General features: G+C 40.6%; 1 protein-coding gene across 2 annotated transcripts in view; it reads right to left on the minus strand.

Annotated features, from left to right (window-relative positions):
- The window catches only part of ZDHHC13 (zDHHC palmitoyltransferase 13), a 47,636-nt gene that overhangs the window by 13,676 nt on the left and 21,554 nt on the right, over positions 1-12,406 (minus strand). For both annotated transcript variants that reach the window (XM_088018099.1, XM_088018100.1), the window contains exons 7-10: positions 12,103-12,265; positions 11,734-11,859; positions 7,828-7,961; positions 4,576-4,678 (exon numbers count right to left, since the gene is read on the minus strand). In XM_088018099.1, the coding sequence (XP_087874225.1) occupies positions 4,576-4,678; positions 7,828-7,961; positions 11,734-11,859; positions 12,103-12,265 (526 nt within the window). The remainder of the gene's footprint in view (positions 1-4,575; positions 4,679-7,827; positions 7,962-11,733; positions 11,860-12,102; positions 12,266-12,406) is intronic.

Genomic DNA, 12,406 nt, shown 5'->3' on the forward strand with positions numbered 1-12,406 from the left:
ATGGCTTTACCTGGGAGCTTATTAGAAAGGCAGAACTTTAGACCTCACCCCAGATTTGTAACCAGACTCTGGATTTTAACAAGATCCTTAGGGGATCCACATGCACATTACAGTTCAAGAAGCACTGCTCCAACCCACAAAAACCACCAGTAGCAGCAACCAGAACATCTGGTTCAGGTAGGCAGGAGCAAACGTTGCTGGTTAAATTTATCAGTTTGTCTGCAGAAGGGCCTGACTTTAAGAAAGAGATAGGATCAGGGCGCCTGGGTGGCTCAGTCGTTAAGCGCCAGCCTTCAGCTCAGGTCATGATCCCGGGGTCCTGGGATCGAGCCCCACAATGGGCTCCGCGCTCAGCGGGAAGCCTGCTTCTCCCTCTCCCACTCCCCCTGCTGGCATTCCCTCTCTCGCTGTCTCTCTCTGTCAAATTTAAAAAAAAAAAAGAAAGGAAGAGGATCTACAAGAGTTGTGTGAAATGGAATTGCAACAAATAAAGCTTACTTAGAATGAATTAAGAACACTGTTATAGAGTACGTAAGTCAAGACCTTTAAAGAAACACATCCTGCCTTCTTCCCATAGAATCTTGATCAACGCACATGACACATCCTCAAAAATACATTCAGCTGAATCATATGATTCAGCATACTGAGCTGACCCAACTCTGGGCTCCTGTTCTAAATAACTTTCAAAACCAATCCCAGAAGAACTCACTGGAGCCCCTCTCTCTCCAAGTAAAATGAATGCATTCTATCTCCTCACATAAAAGCCAAACGTTCCTTGCTTCCATGCCCTTGCTTTGTGTGGGTCATTAACTGCAAATGCTCCCCACTGCCCCCATCTACTTCCAGAAGCACACTTTGAGGATGTCCAAGCCCTAACTGCCCTCAAGACCTAACATATTCTACTTCCCCTTGAAGGTCTTTCTTGATTGCCTACAGAGAATTCTTTCCCTTCCCTGAAACTAAAGATGCTTGTTCTGTGGTACTTAGACCTCATACACACCTCAGCCTCCCCAGTTAGCTTGTGACTCTTTGCAGTTAAAAAGTCTCTCAATATGGAACTGAAATTTGCCTTTCTGTAACTTGGGACTGTTTTTCATTCCATAGATCCTGTAGCTCTACACTAAAGATCTATACCATAGCTGTCCTTAGATCTACCCTACAGAAGCTATTCCTCATTTTTCAATACATTTTTATTCAATGTCCATTCCATACAATGCATTGGCTTCCGAACGATAGACTTCGGAACACGTGACACTGGAGGGCAGTGCTCACACCTCCAGGATAAGCAGCAACCTTGTTCCTTATACAGTACAGTCTCCTGGTCATGTTCTGCTTATGCTCCTGTTTGTCTCTGTCTCTCCCAAAAGAACAGAATTCAAAACAGAGCAAACACACTTCAGGGTTGTCCTGACCAGCGCCGGAGACAGTGCGACTGCTGTTGTCCTTTGCAGGGACACTCACATCCTTGCACTACAACTGGAGAATACAGCGGCTTCCATGGCAGCTAGGTCACTCCCTACACAAGGCTTTTAGTCAAAGCTCTTACTCTTGCACCTGAACTGAAGCTGGGTCACTCCCTCCACAACAAGCCAGAAGCATCTGTGCGTCACCATTTCTGAGTCTTAATCTTACCTCCAAACGCAGCAGTAAGGTCCTATCTTTTCCATTTGATCCTGCCTCAGAAAAGCCAAATACATTAATGCTGAACATATAAAAGGCACCAAAAGGAAGTGATCTTCTGAGGAACCAACCTAGAGCTCCCCTTAAAATTAACTTCAACATGCAGCCTTCCACACAGATTTTATTCATAAGAGTAATTAATAATGAAATAGGTATTATTTTGAAAATGCCTATTATGCAATGGGGCTAGCATTTTACAGACATCATAGCATAATAATCCTTGCAGCCATCCCATGAACTTGGTACTCTTATCCCTCAGGGATTTTTTTAATAGCAAAACTGAGACTCAGAGAAATTAAATAATGTGCCCAATGGTTCGTGACGAGTCAGAAAAAGAACCAAACTCAAACTCATTCTGTCTGATTCCAAAGATGGTACTCTTTCCGCATTGCCCCAGACACTCTTCCCGTAATGGACTGTGGGACGGGAAAGCTCCCACACGATCCAGACTTGGCAACCTGAGACAAGATTAGTCTATATACTCAGAATGGGTCTTTACAGGGTAGCACCTCAATTCATACCCAGAGCAGTTCAAACAGCATTTAACATTCAGCTCTCAAAACACTGATCTGACGGCAGAAGTACGCCACCTACTTACTGGCATGTAGGTACTCACCAGCAGCAGGTTCACATGGGTGCGTGGATCAAAGGGCTTTCTGCTGTTCATGCAAGGAAAATATCCCATCCTGTCAACTCTGACATCGTAAGAATCTGTCTAGCTCTGGAAATCAATTCTTCTGACTAATGGCATCTTCACAAATGGTGAACTGCTTGTAATGCAACTCACCTGAATACTAAGTTCTGTAGTTGAGGCTCTCAAACTACAGCGGAGTTAACATTCTTGTTGCTATTACTTCTGCAAAGTTGAAATAATTCAATATGAACGGTATCTCACTTTTTGTGCAAAAAGCGAAATAATGTGAATTGCTCAAATCTTAAAAATTCATCAAGAAACAAAATTTTAAAACTGTGTTTACTCCACGGCCACATGGGTCGGTAAACAAAAATACCAGCCACCCCTAAGGATCATGTCAATTATCCCAGAATTTACCAGCCTGGGGATTTCTCCAAGTGATTTTGGGTGTGTATCGTGCTGTTGTTTTATACACTCATGATTACTTATAAAGCATTTTTATATCACATAGTATCATCCAAGCCTTCATTAAGCAGTGGTCATAAGGCTAGTGCTTAAAAAGCTGCCCCCAAATCAGTAATCATGAGACAAAGGCTATATGTAATGACACCTTTGATAAAAGTCAAATGAACTCCATGGTATGCTGCACCATTCATTTACATTAAAGAAATCTGAAAAATGTTAGAGATAATGCTCAGAAACAAAAAGCATCACTGAAGTACAAACATGCTATGGATGAAAGGAAATGTATGCACTCTGAGAACTCATCTGCCTCTCTCACTTCACATTGATTGCCATGAAAAAAATATTGCTGAATTGGGTATATGCATCTCTCCCACAAACACCATTCTTTCTTTTCAAAAATACCATTACCAGAAAGAGACATAACACAAGTTAAAGGAGTATGTTTACAGGTACATTTCTATCCACCACATTCCTTCTTCCCCTACCCTATAAAGCAAGCAAGGTTATAATGGCTTCCTAGAGTCTCTGCAAGGGGAGAGAGAAACCTGGAAAGAGGTGGGAAGATAAAAATCCGACAAATGCCTCCCTCTTAATGGGAGATATAAATAGCTGTAAACCAAGAAGTATGCCCTATCCCCACTTCTATGTGACTAGGCTTGGTCGACCCTAAGAGCACAGTACACCCCTAAGCTGGTCTTGGCCTGAGCCTGGCTCCTCAAGTGATAAACCTATTTCTTAGAGTTTTTTTTGTTTGAAACCATGGGCTGCCATCCGTTAGTTGGCCATGAAAGAATTAAGTGGGCTATGACCAGCATTTTTTTTTTTTTAAAGATTTTATTTATGGGGTGCCTGAGTGGCTCAGATGGTTAAGCGTCTGCCTTCGGCTCAGGTCATGATCCCAGGGTCCTGGGATCGAGCCCCGCATCGGGCTCCCTGCTCAGTGGGGAGCCTGCTTCTCCCTCTGCCTCTGCCTCTCTCTCTCTCTCTCTCTGACTCTCATGAATAAATAAAACATTAAAAAAAAGATTTTATTTATTTATTTGACAGAGAGACAGCGAGAGAGAGGGAACACAAGCAGGGGGAGGGAGAGAGGGAGAAGCAGGCTTCCCGCCGAGCAGGGAGCCCGATGCGGGGCTCGATCCCAGGACCCTGAGATCATGACCCGAGCTGAAGGCAGTTGCTTAACCAACTGAGCCACCCAGGCACCCCTGTGACCAGCATTTTTTTAAAAAGAAGGAAATAGAATAGGATAAAATAACAAAATTTCAGAGTAAAGCACACATCAGGAGTATCAATTTTCTGTTTCACATACGTTTTGGGTGGCAATATAAAAGTGTTTTTACTGTGGAGTGAGAATCACCGCTGTAGAGAGCAACACTGCGCTGACTGCTGAGGAGGACATGTTTCCCCGAATACCCCTGCCATACAGGCCATCTTGGTACCCAGAAGATTTAGTAACTGCCGACCAAGTTAAAAGAACCATTTGACCTTGAAGAGAGTATCTCAAGGCAATACAATAAATGTTTATGGGTCCAAGTAAAATAAGAATTCATCCTACTGTTTCTTTCCTGGAAGTAATAAATACGAGACCCTTACCGCTTCCATGGTGTGCTCTGAGATTATTTCCGGAATTGAGAAGATTTTCAACACTAAACATCATCAACCAGAATAATTAAAATGAATACAAATAGGAGTTGCATTCCCTGCATCTCTTCTAATACCTAAATTTCTAACACTGGCATTACTACTCTTTAAAGGCAAAAGGAGATACGCGTTTAAATTTCAGCTTGAAGGATATGAGGAAAGAATAAGATGAACCAAGTCACAAATATCCAAAAAATGGAACTTAGCAGGAAGACCGCTGGTAAGTATACGAGGCTCTTATACCCGACCAAGAACCTGAAAGAAAAAAGGATAAACACATGATGTTAGTGAAAACAAGTACGGTCCATATTAATTTTAGTTCTAAGTCCCCTTAAATAATAACAGTAATAATAACACTCCCCTTAAGTAATGGCAGCAGCAACAGCTTCCAGTACCAAGCGCTTCCTGTGTGCCACTTTCCACGTGGTAACCGAGAGTTCGCCGCCATCTTGCCCCATCTTCCACGAGAAAAGTAAAGCGGAGATGCACGTTCCAGTTCTTATAACTAACTTCTACATTATTTTATTCCCCATAACTTTTTATATGCAATGAATCTTTAGTTCTATTGAGACGTATCACGTGTGTATTTCTCTTTTTGGCATATCATGTTTTCAAATATTCCAAAATGCAAAAATTGTAAATACTTGGGAGATTCACCTCACATTTAACACGCTTCCTTCCGGAGGATAGCAGCATATTTTAAAAAACAAAACAGATGCACACAACCTTAAGCAGTTTCATCCCAAAACCAGTTTGAGAAGCAGACAGGCGACATAAAATGATTTTTAAAGGCTAAAGGTGGCACTCGTCATCAGAACGCTAACGCCCTCGCTTGGGTAACAAGCAACGTGGAAGGCTACATATCACTTACTCAAATGTTACTATTGGAGTTTCAAAAGAAAAAAAAATCTGTCTTTCATGTTAAATACTCAATATAGTAAATCCATGCATGAACAGAGTTTACCTGGATCTGTTTTAAAATTTATACCAGGAAAAAACAATAGTTGATGACGGGCAGGAAAAGGATTTTTTTAAAAAGCTATCAAGATCATAAGTGTAATTAAGATAAAATATTTCAGAAAAACTAAAGATCCCAAACTTCAGGCACATAAAATGCTGCCAGAGTAGGCCAAATGGAGCCCATGTAACCTCCACAGCATTACCTGTCTGAGATTTTGCAGCACAAATGTGTTTGACCTAATTAAGTAGTGCAGCGAACTACCTATCCATAAGCGTCTGCTACCACAACCTGTCTACTTCTAACTGGCATCACATAGCAGCCTGGATCAATAAGCAACTGCCCCTGGAGCCTAAATAATAGTAGACGTTTGCAGCTGCCTAGCTCCATGAAACTGGGTCTCTACAGAAGGGTATGAGAGAAATAAAAGCAGTATGGATAAAGCTGCCATATGCATTTGTCTCCCATTTGAACTGTGTCCATATGCCAAGCCTAGCATATGAAGCCCTCGACTCACTGTCAGCAAAAACAAAAGTTCCATAGAATTTTCGTATAATGTTAGTTTCTACTAGAAAATAAAACCTCTAATGTTCCTATCCTGGGTGAGGAGATACTGCCAGCCCTTTGAAAAAGCAAAAGCAAAAACCCCGAAGTGATGACTGAGACTCCTGGGGATCTGGCTTAAAATTTCCTTTGGCATCTGAGTCAATCTAAGTAGTGGAAAATGAATAAATATCTCTATGTTACAAGTTTTCTGAATAGCAGACAATGTTAGGCATTTTGTTATTTTTCAGAAAAATAAGTTTTTACTTTACATTTATATTCTAATTAATTTCTAGCCGACTGTCCTGCTCTTGAGTGACCAAGAGTAAGATTCCTCTAATACTTTTTTTTCTCATGACTCAAGCAGCTCATGCTTATTCCAGATAATGCTGGCAAGCAAAAAAGGGCACAGGAATACCGAACACCAACCACACCCTGAAGAGAGCAATACTGTATTTCCTTTTAGATCCTTTTCTATGGATCATCATTACATTTTTCTTTCATTCAGTAAATGAAAATATTGAACAGGAGAAACAAGTTTCCTGCTTATAGGGGCCTTAACACTCCAGGAAATGGTGATTAAGTGCTATGAACGAAATCAAACAGGGTGATGCAGAGCGTTAGTCAGAGACGGCCTAAGGAGGTGACACTGGACCTGAGGCCTGAAGGGTTATGTCTCCTGCTATACAACAACAATATGGTATTGGAACACTTCAGACAAAGAAGCAAGAGCCAAGGCTCGGGGGACGGGGGGGGGATGACCTCAATGTGTTCTAGAAATAGAAAGAAGGCAGAAGAGCAGAAAAGGGAAGAGAGGAAAGAAATGAAATCAGAGGGGAGATCGAATCACATAATACCTCACGGGCAAGGAGTTTGGATTTTATTTTGAAGACACAGAAAAGGAACTGGAGGGCTTAAAGCAGGGAGAAAAGACAGAAACTGATTTATTTGCCTTTTTAAAAGACCGTGCTGATTGCTAAGTGGAGATGAACTATAAAGGGATTATAGCGGAAGTAAGGAGACCAGTTAGGAACCTTGGTCTAGGGTGCCAGTGTGGAGATGGAGAGAGCAGACTGACTGGACAACGAGCAGGAAGAACTTGGTGATGGGCTGGATGTGGGAAGGGAAGAATCAAAAGATGAAAGTAATCCAAGGATGGCACTCATCATTCACACAGGGAACTGGATGCCATTTTATTGACAAATGGAAGTGAGAAGAGTTTGGGGTGTGGCATGATTATTGAGTAATGTGTGTCAGCCATGGTTCCAACCATTGTAAATGCATTAACCATGAAGCAGGCATTGTCACAATTATCCACATTTTATAGATGAACAAAGTGAGGCGCAGAGAGGTAAAGCAACTTAACGTCAGACTGCTGTGTGGTAAAGCCTGACTTGAACCCAGACAACCTGACTCTTAACCATGATTATACATAATCATGTATAATATTTTCCTAAAAATAGAACCGTATGCAGCTACTATTTTATAATTTCATATAATTTAATTAGGTTGTTTCAACTATAAAGCATTAAGAGCAAAAATAACAAGCTTAAAATAAGTTTAGATTAAGGAAAAACATTCTGAAAAATGGGCAAAAATGCTTCAAGATGCAAAACAGTTACAAAAATCTTCTCATTGTTTACCAAAATCAACAATTCAAAAAGTGAGCTAGGATCTTTATTTTCCATCAATTGCCAGTTCAATCAAATTACTGGGTTGACCAATTTGCTTTCAGCTAAAACATAAGCTACCAAAGCCCTTCCCTCCCACCACCCCTGAAAAAGTCTCTATGTAGTAACATTCATAGCTCAATAAAAACCTGTGATTCTAACTAATCGACAATAGAAATAAGTAATCAAATGGAAATGCAATAACCAGCCTTGGCAAATACTAATATACACACCTTGGAAACAAAGATGTCAGAAAAAACAATGTTAATAGAAGACATCCTTTTAAAAGCCAAGAATCTGAATTGAAGTCCAGTATGTATCCAACAGCCCACATGGTAATCACAGAAAGCATCAGCAGCAGGAAGAGCTATTAAGAGATTGAGAATTTTAGAACTTTATGGATTTTACATCCTAAGTTTCTAACAATGATTAGTACAACAAAAGAGCTACTTCCTAAATATATAACAATACAACAGCAGGATACAGAGTTTTTTCTCTGAAATTGCTGATTGATAAATTTGAAGTCTGAGAAACCACAAATCTTGGAAATAATCTTTTAAAAGCCTTAGACTCTATAAAATATTGCTTAAACATGTTTTCTTTTGCTTTCTTCCCCTCCAAGAAATGGTGGTCTTTTAGAAAAGTGCTAATGAGAGCTAACATTTTTAAAAACTAATTCCTTTCAAACAGTAATACAGGTCAGAAAGCATAAAGCCAAACAAAGGAACCACACAAAAATCAATACACCCAAGACTCAGTGAGGAGAGTACAGGAGTTCCAGCCTGAACACCAGATGGTGCTAGCCCCTAATAAAGAAGGTCAGAGGGAACAAATTTGCAGAAAAGATGATAGTTTAGGGCATGTGGAATTTCAGATGCCTATGGGCATCTAGGAGATACCCAAGAGGTAGTAAGAAAAAGCAGGTCTACCACCCAGGAGAACATTTTGTACTCATCGGTATACAGGCTGGAAAGCCATGAATGAACAACATCCCAAAGACTGTGTACAGGTGCAAAGGGGTGGAATCTTGGCCAACACAAACATTTAAGGGGGAAAAAGCTAAGTCATCAAAAGTCACCAAGAAAGAGTAACCGGTGTGACCAGAAAGGCAGGATGAGAACCAAGAGAAAGGTCCCCATGAAGCCAGAGAAGAGAGTTTCAAGAAAGGAGTAGTTCTCAGTTGTCAAATGTCACACAGAAGCCAAAGACTGAATTAAATCCTCAGGATGCTAATCATTCAGGTTTATTCTGGCAAAGTTAAGAATGAAGTATCTATGGGACACCCCGGGGTGGCTCAGTTGGTTAAGCGACTGCCTTCAGCTCAGGTCATGATCCTGGAGTCCCAGGATCGAGTCCTGCATCGGGCTCCCTGCTCAGCAGGGAGTCTGCTTCTCCCTCTGACCCTCCCCCCTCTCGTGTGCACGCTCTCTCTCTCATTCTCTCTCTCTCAAATAAATAAAATCTTAAAAAAAAAAAAAAGAATGAAGTATCTATGAACCAACAATGTGACTGACTGCACTGAAGCTGGGCACCACACCGCTGCAATGCAGTCCCTTAACTGCAATATACATGACCTTGGAAGCCAGTAGGGCTTTTGTAACAGCAAAGGGAGAAAACTTATTCCGCCCTATTTTCTTTGATTTTTACTTCTCTAAGTATTCTGAACTATATGTAATGCTTTCAAATGCTTTCAAATGCTTTCAAATATTTAAAATCCTAAATCTAATTTGCATGGCAATATAAAATTAGCAAGTTAGATTTTTTAAAAAGTAGTAAACTTAGAATCTACAAGCAACATACTCTCGGAACAAAACTATGAATTAAATATGGATCTCAAATTTTAACCCCAGACATTAACACTCCTAATGAGCCACAGTATTTATTTACTCAATAACTATTCCAGTGCGTACCGTATGCTGGGAACTGTTCTAGGCACTTGGGACACATCGTGATTTAAGATCTTTCTCTCATGGAGCTTAAATTCTAGCAGAAGATGACAGCTAAATGTACTAAGTGATTTAATAGTACATAAATACCTCGATCACACAGAGCCTTATAAGTCACTGTAAGGACTTTGGCTTTTATTCTGGGACAAAGGGGGAGATATCACAGGATTCTGAGCAGATGAATGACAGGACCTGCCCTACATTTCAAAAGATTCATCTAGCTGCTCCGTTAGAATGGACTAGAGGTGAGTGGGGGCAAGGAGATGTCAGACACCTGCAGTAATCTGCATGAAAGGTAACGGTGGCTGGACCAAAATGCCACTGGTGGAACACTGACAAGGGGTCAGACTCCCGGATATAGACTGAGGCACAATTAGCCAATATGGTTTTCTAATGGACTGGATACATGGTGTGACAGGGAAAAGGCAAAAATGGCTGGGAAGCCCGAGTTGCCACCTACTGAGAAGGGAAAGGCTGTGGATGGAACAGTTGGGGAGGAGTGGGGCCAAGATCGGGAGTTCAGTTTTGGATATGTTATGCTGGAGATGCCTATCAGACATGGAACCGGGTAAGTAGGCAACTGGATATACGAGTCTGGAAATATCTAACTAGAGATAACTTTGGAAGCTGTCAACCTGTACATGGCATTTAAAGCCATGGAAGTGTACTGGGGGGGCCTGGGTGGCTCAGTCGGTTAAGCATCTGCCTTTGGCTCAGGTCATAATCCCAGGGTCCTGGGATCGAGCCCCACGCTGGGCTCCCTGCTCAGCAGGGAGTCTGCTTCTCCCTCTCTTTCTCGCCCTCTCTCAAATAAATAAATAAAACCTTTTTAAAAAAAGCCATGGAAATATATGAAATCACCAAGGGAATCACCAAGGGAATGAATGGATTAAAAAAGAGGTCCAAGAACAAAATCCTGGGGCACTCTACCAATAGGGGGTAGGAGGGAAGCAGAGGAGCTGGCAAAGGATACTGAGGAGTGACAGTTAACTTCTTCCTCTCTCCCTCCATACATATGAAGGCCAAAATAGGTGTGGTATTTGTGATGACCCCTGCATAGAAATCTGGTGTCTGTGAATTTAGAATCCTTCTGAGGATATAATTACTAATCATTATTAGATAAGATGATGCCATCTGTCATATTTGAAAACATTAAAAATAGTAGAATTTCAATTATGTTCACTAATATGACTGAGATTTTTTGGGCCATTCATGAGAACAAGCTGAACATCCTAACTTTCTCTATCAATTCACTTTCACATCCCTCGAAACTGCCAAGTTAAACAAAGAGTAAACTTGGGTACATCTCTTGAAATTCCAGATGTTTTCATTTTGTGTACATAATTTCAATTATGTTCACTAATATGACTGAGATTTTTTGGGCCATTCACGAGAACAAGCTGAACATTCTAACTTTCTCTATCAATTCACTTTCACATCACTCGAAACTGCCAAGTTAAACAAAGAGTAAACTTGGGTACATCTCTTGAAATTCCAGATGTTTTCATTTTGTGAAGAGCCATCACATGCTTGAAGTCTGCAACACTTATTTTTAAAGTCCAACTCATCCGTGTTGAATGTTACTATTTTCCTCTTGAAAAAATTTTCAATAAAAACAATTTCTTTAAGAAAATCTTCCACAGGGCACCTGGGTGGCTCAGTTGGTTAAGCGACTGCCTTCGGCTCAGGTCATGATCCTGGAGTCCCTGGATCAAGTCCCGCATCGGGCTCCCTGCTTGGCAGGGAGTCTGCTTCTCCCTCTGACCGCCCCCCCCAAACCACGTGCTCTCTCTCTCTCAAATAAATAAATAAAATCTTAAAAAAAAAAAAAGAAAATCTTCCACAAATTTTCTCGCAACAAGGTATCTTTCCCTTTGCTTGTTTAAGAATCTAAACCGTCTGTTTTCAATTCATTCATTAAATAAACGTGGAAGTATGCTATGACATTCACAAGATAACATGTAGCTTTAGAGCCATCTAGCTGAGGACCAATAGTAAACTGCTAATGAAAGTGCCAAATTTCCAACTCTGGGCTACGGGATGCGTGGGAAAGATGCAATGAGCAGATGTAATGTAGCACTAAGCCAATTTCCTGGTTTCGCCCTGGTTTTCTTCCTGATTTGCCTTAAGAAACAAACACAAATGAATAAAACAGTTCTAATGGCCCACAGAACAGGACCCATATGAACATACCTCGCATTTCTGCAGCCACCTCCAAAGTCTGAACTTCTTGTTGGCTCTCATTTTGGCTTCTGTTTTTAGCATGTGAATAATGAGGCGATTTTTGTTTTGTAGAGCCATATCAAGAGGTGTGTCACCCTTAAAAAGAGAGAGACAGAAAATTCAATTATATTTTCCACAGAGTATGGGTGCTAAACATTTTATAAGAAATCAGCAGAATCACAGACTCAAATGTATTCATTCTGAAAGTAGCCAGCTACAGTTGATGGTTATTTATCTTGTGGTTAATTGAAAATATATGTATAGCTTATGTTTATGTTGATGTACTAATTTTCTAACTGAAGACCTAATAAACTAAGGGAGATAAATACCTGGTCATACCTTAACATTTCGGATATCCAGGCTAGAACCAGCTTCCAAAAGTTTATCGACTGCATTAACATTTCCTGCTGCAACTGCCCAGTGGAGTGGAGTGTTTTGGTGTATTTTATCAACCACATTGAGAGAAGGATTAAACTTTAAAAGAAATCCAGTTGGTTCTGGCCTGTCTCAAAACAATAAAATACCCAGGAGTATTAAGAGAGATGAATGATTTCACGGGTAAATGCAAAATAACAAATCTTTTAAGCTAAGGTATAAATTGACCAATCAGTTAAGTATTCTGAAAACCACAAAACTTCTTTCT

The sequence above is a fragment of the Eumetopias jubatus genome, unplaced genomic scaffold (assembly GCF_037043125.1).
Source record: "Eumetopias jubatus isolate StellerSeaLion01/CBP00866 unplaced genomic scaffold, mEumJub1_p1.0 scaffold_13, whole genome shotgun sequence".
In the NCBI taxonomy this organism is placed as follows: Eukaryota; Metazoa; Chordata; class Mammalia; order Carnivora; family Otariidae; genus Eumetopias; species Eumetopias jubatus.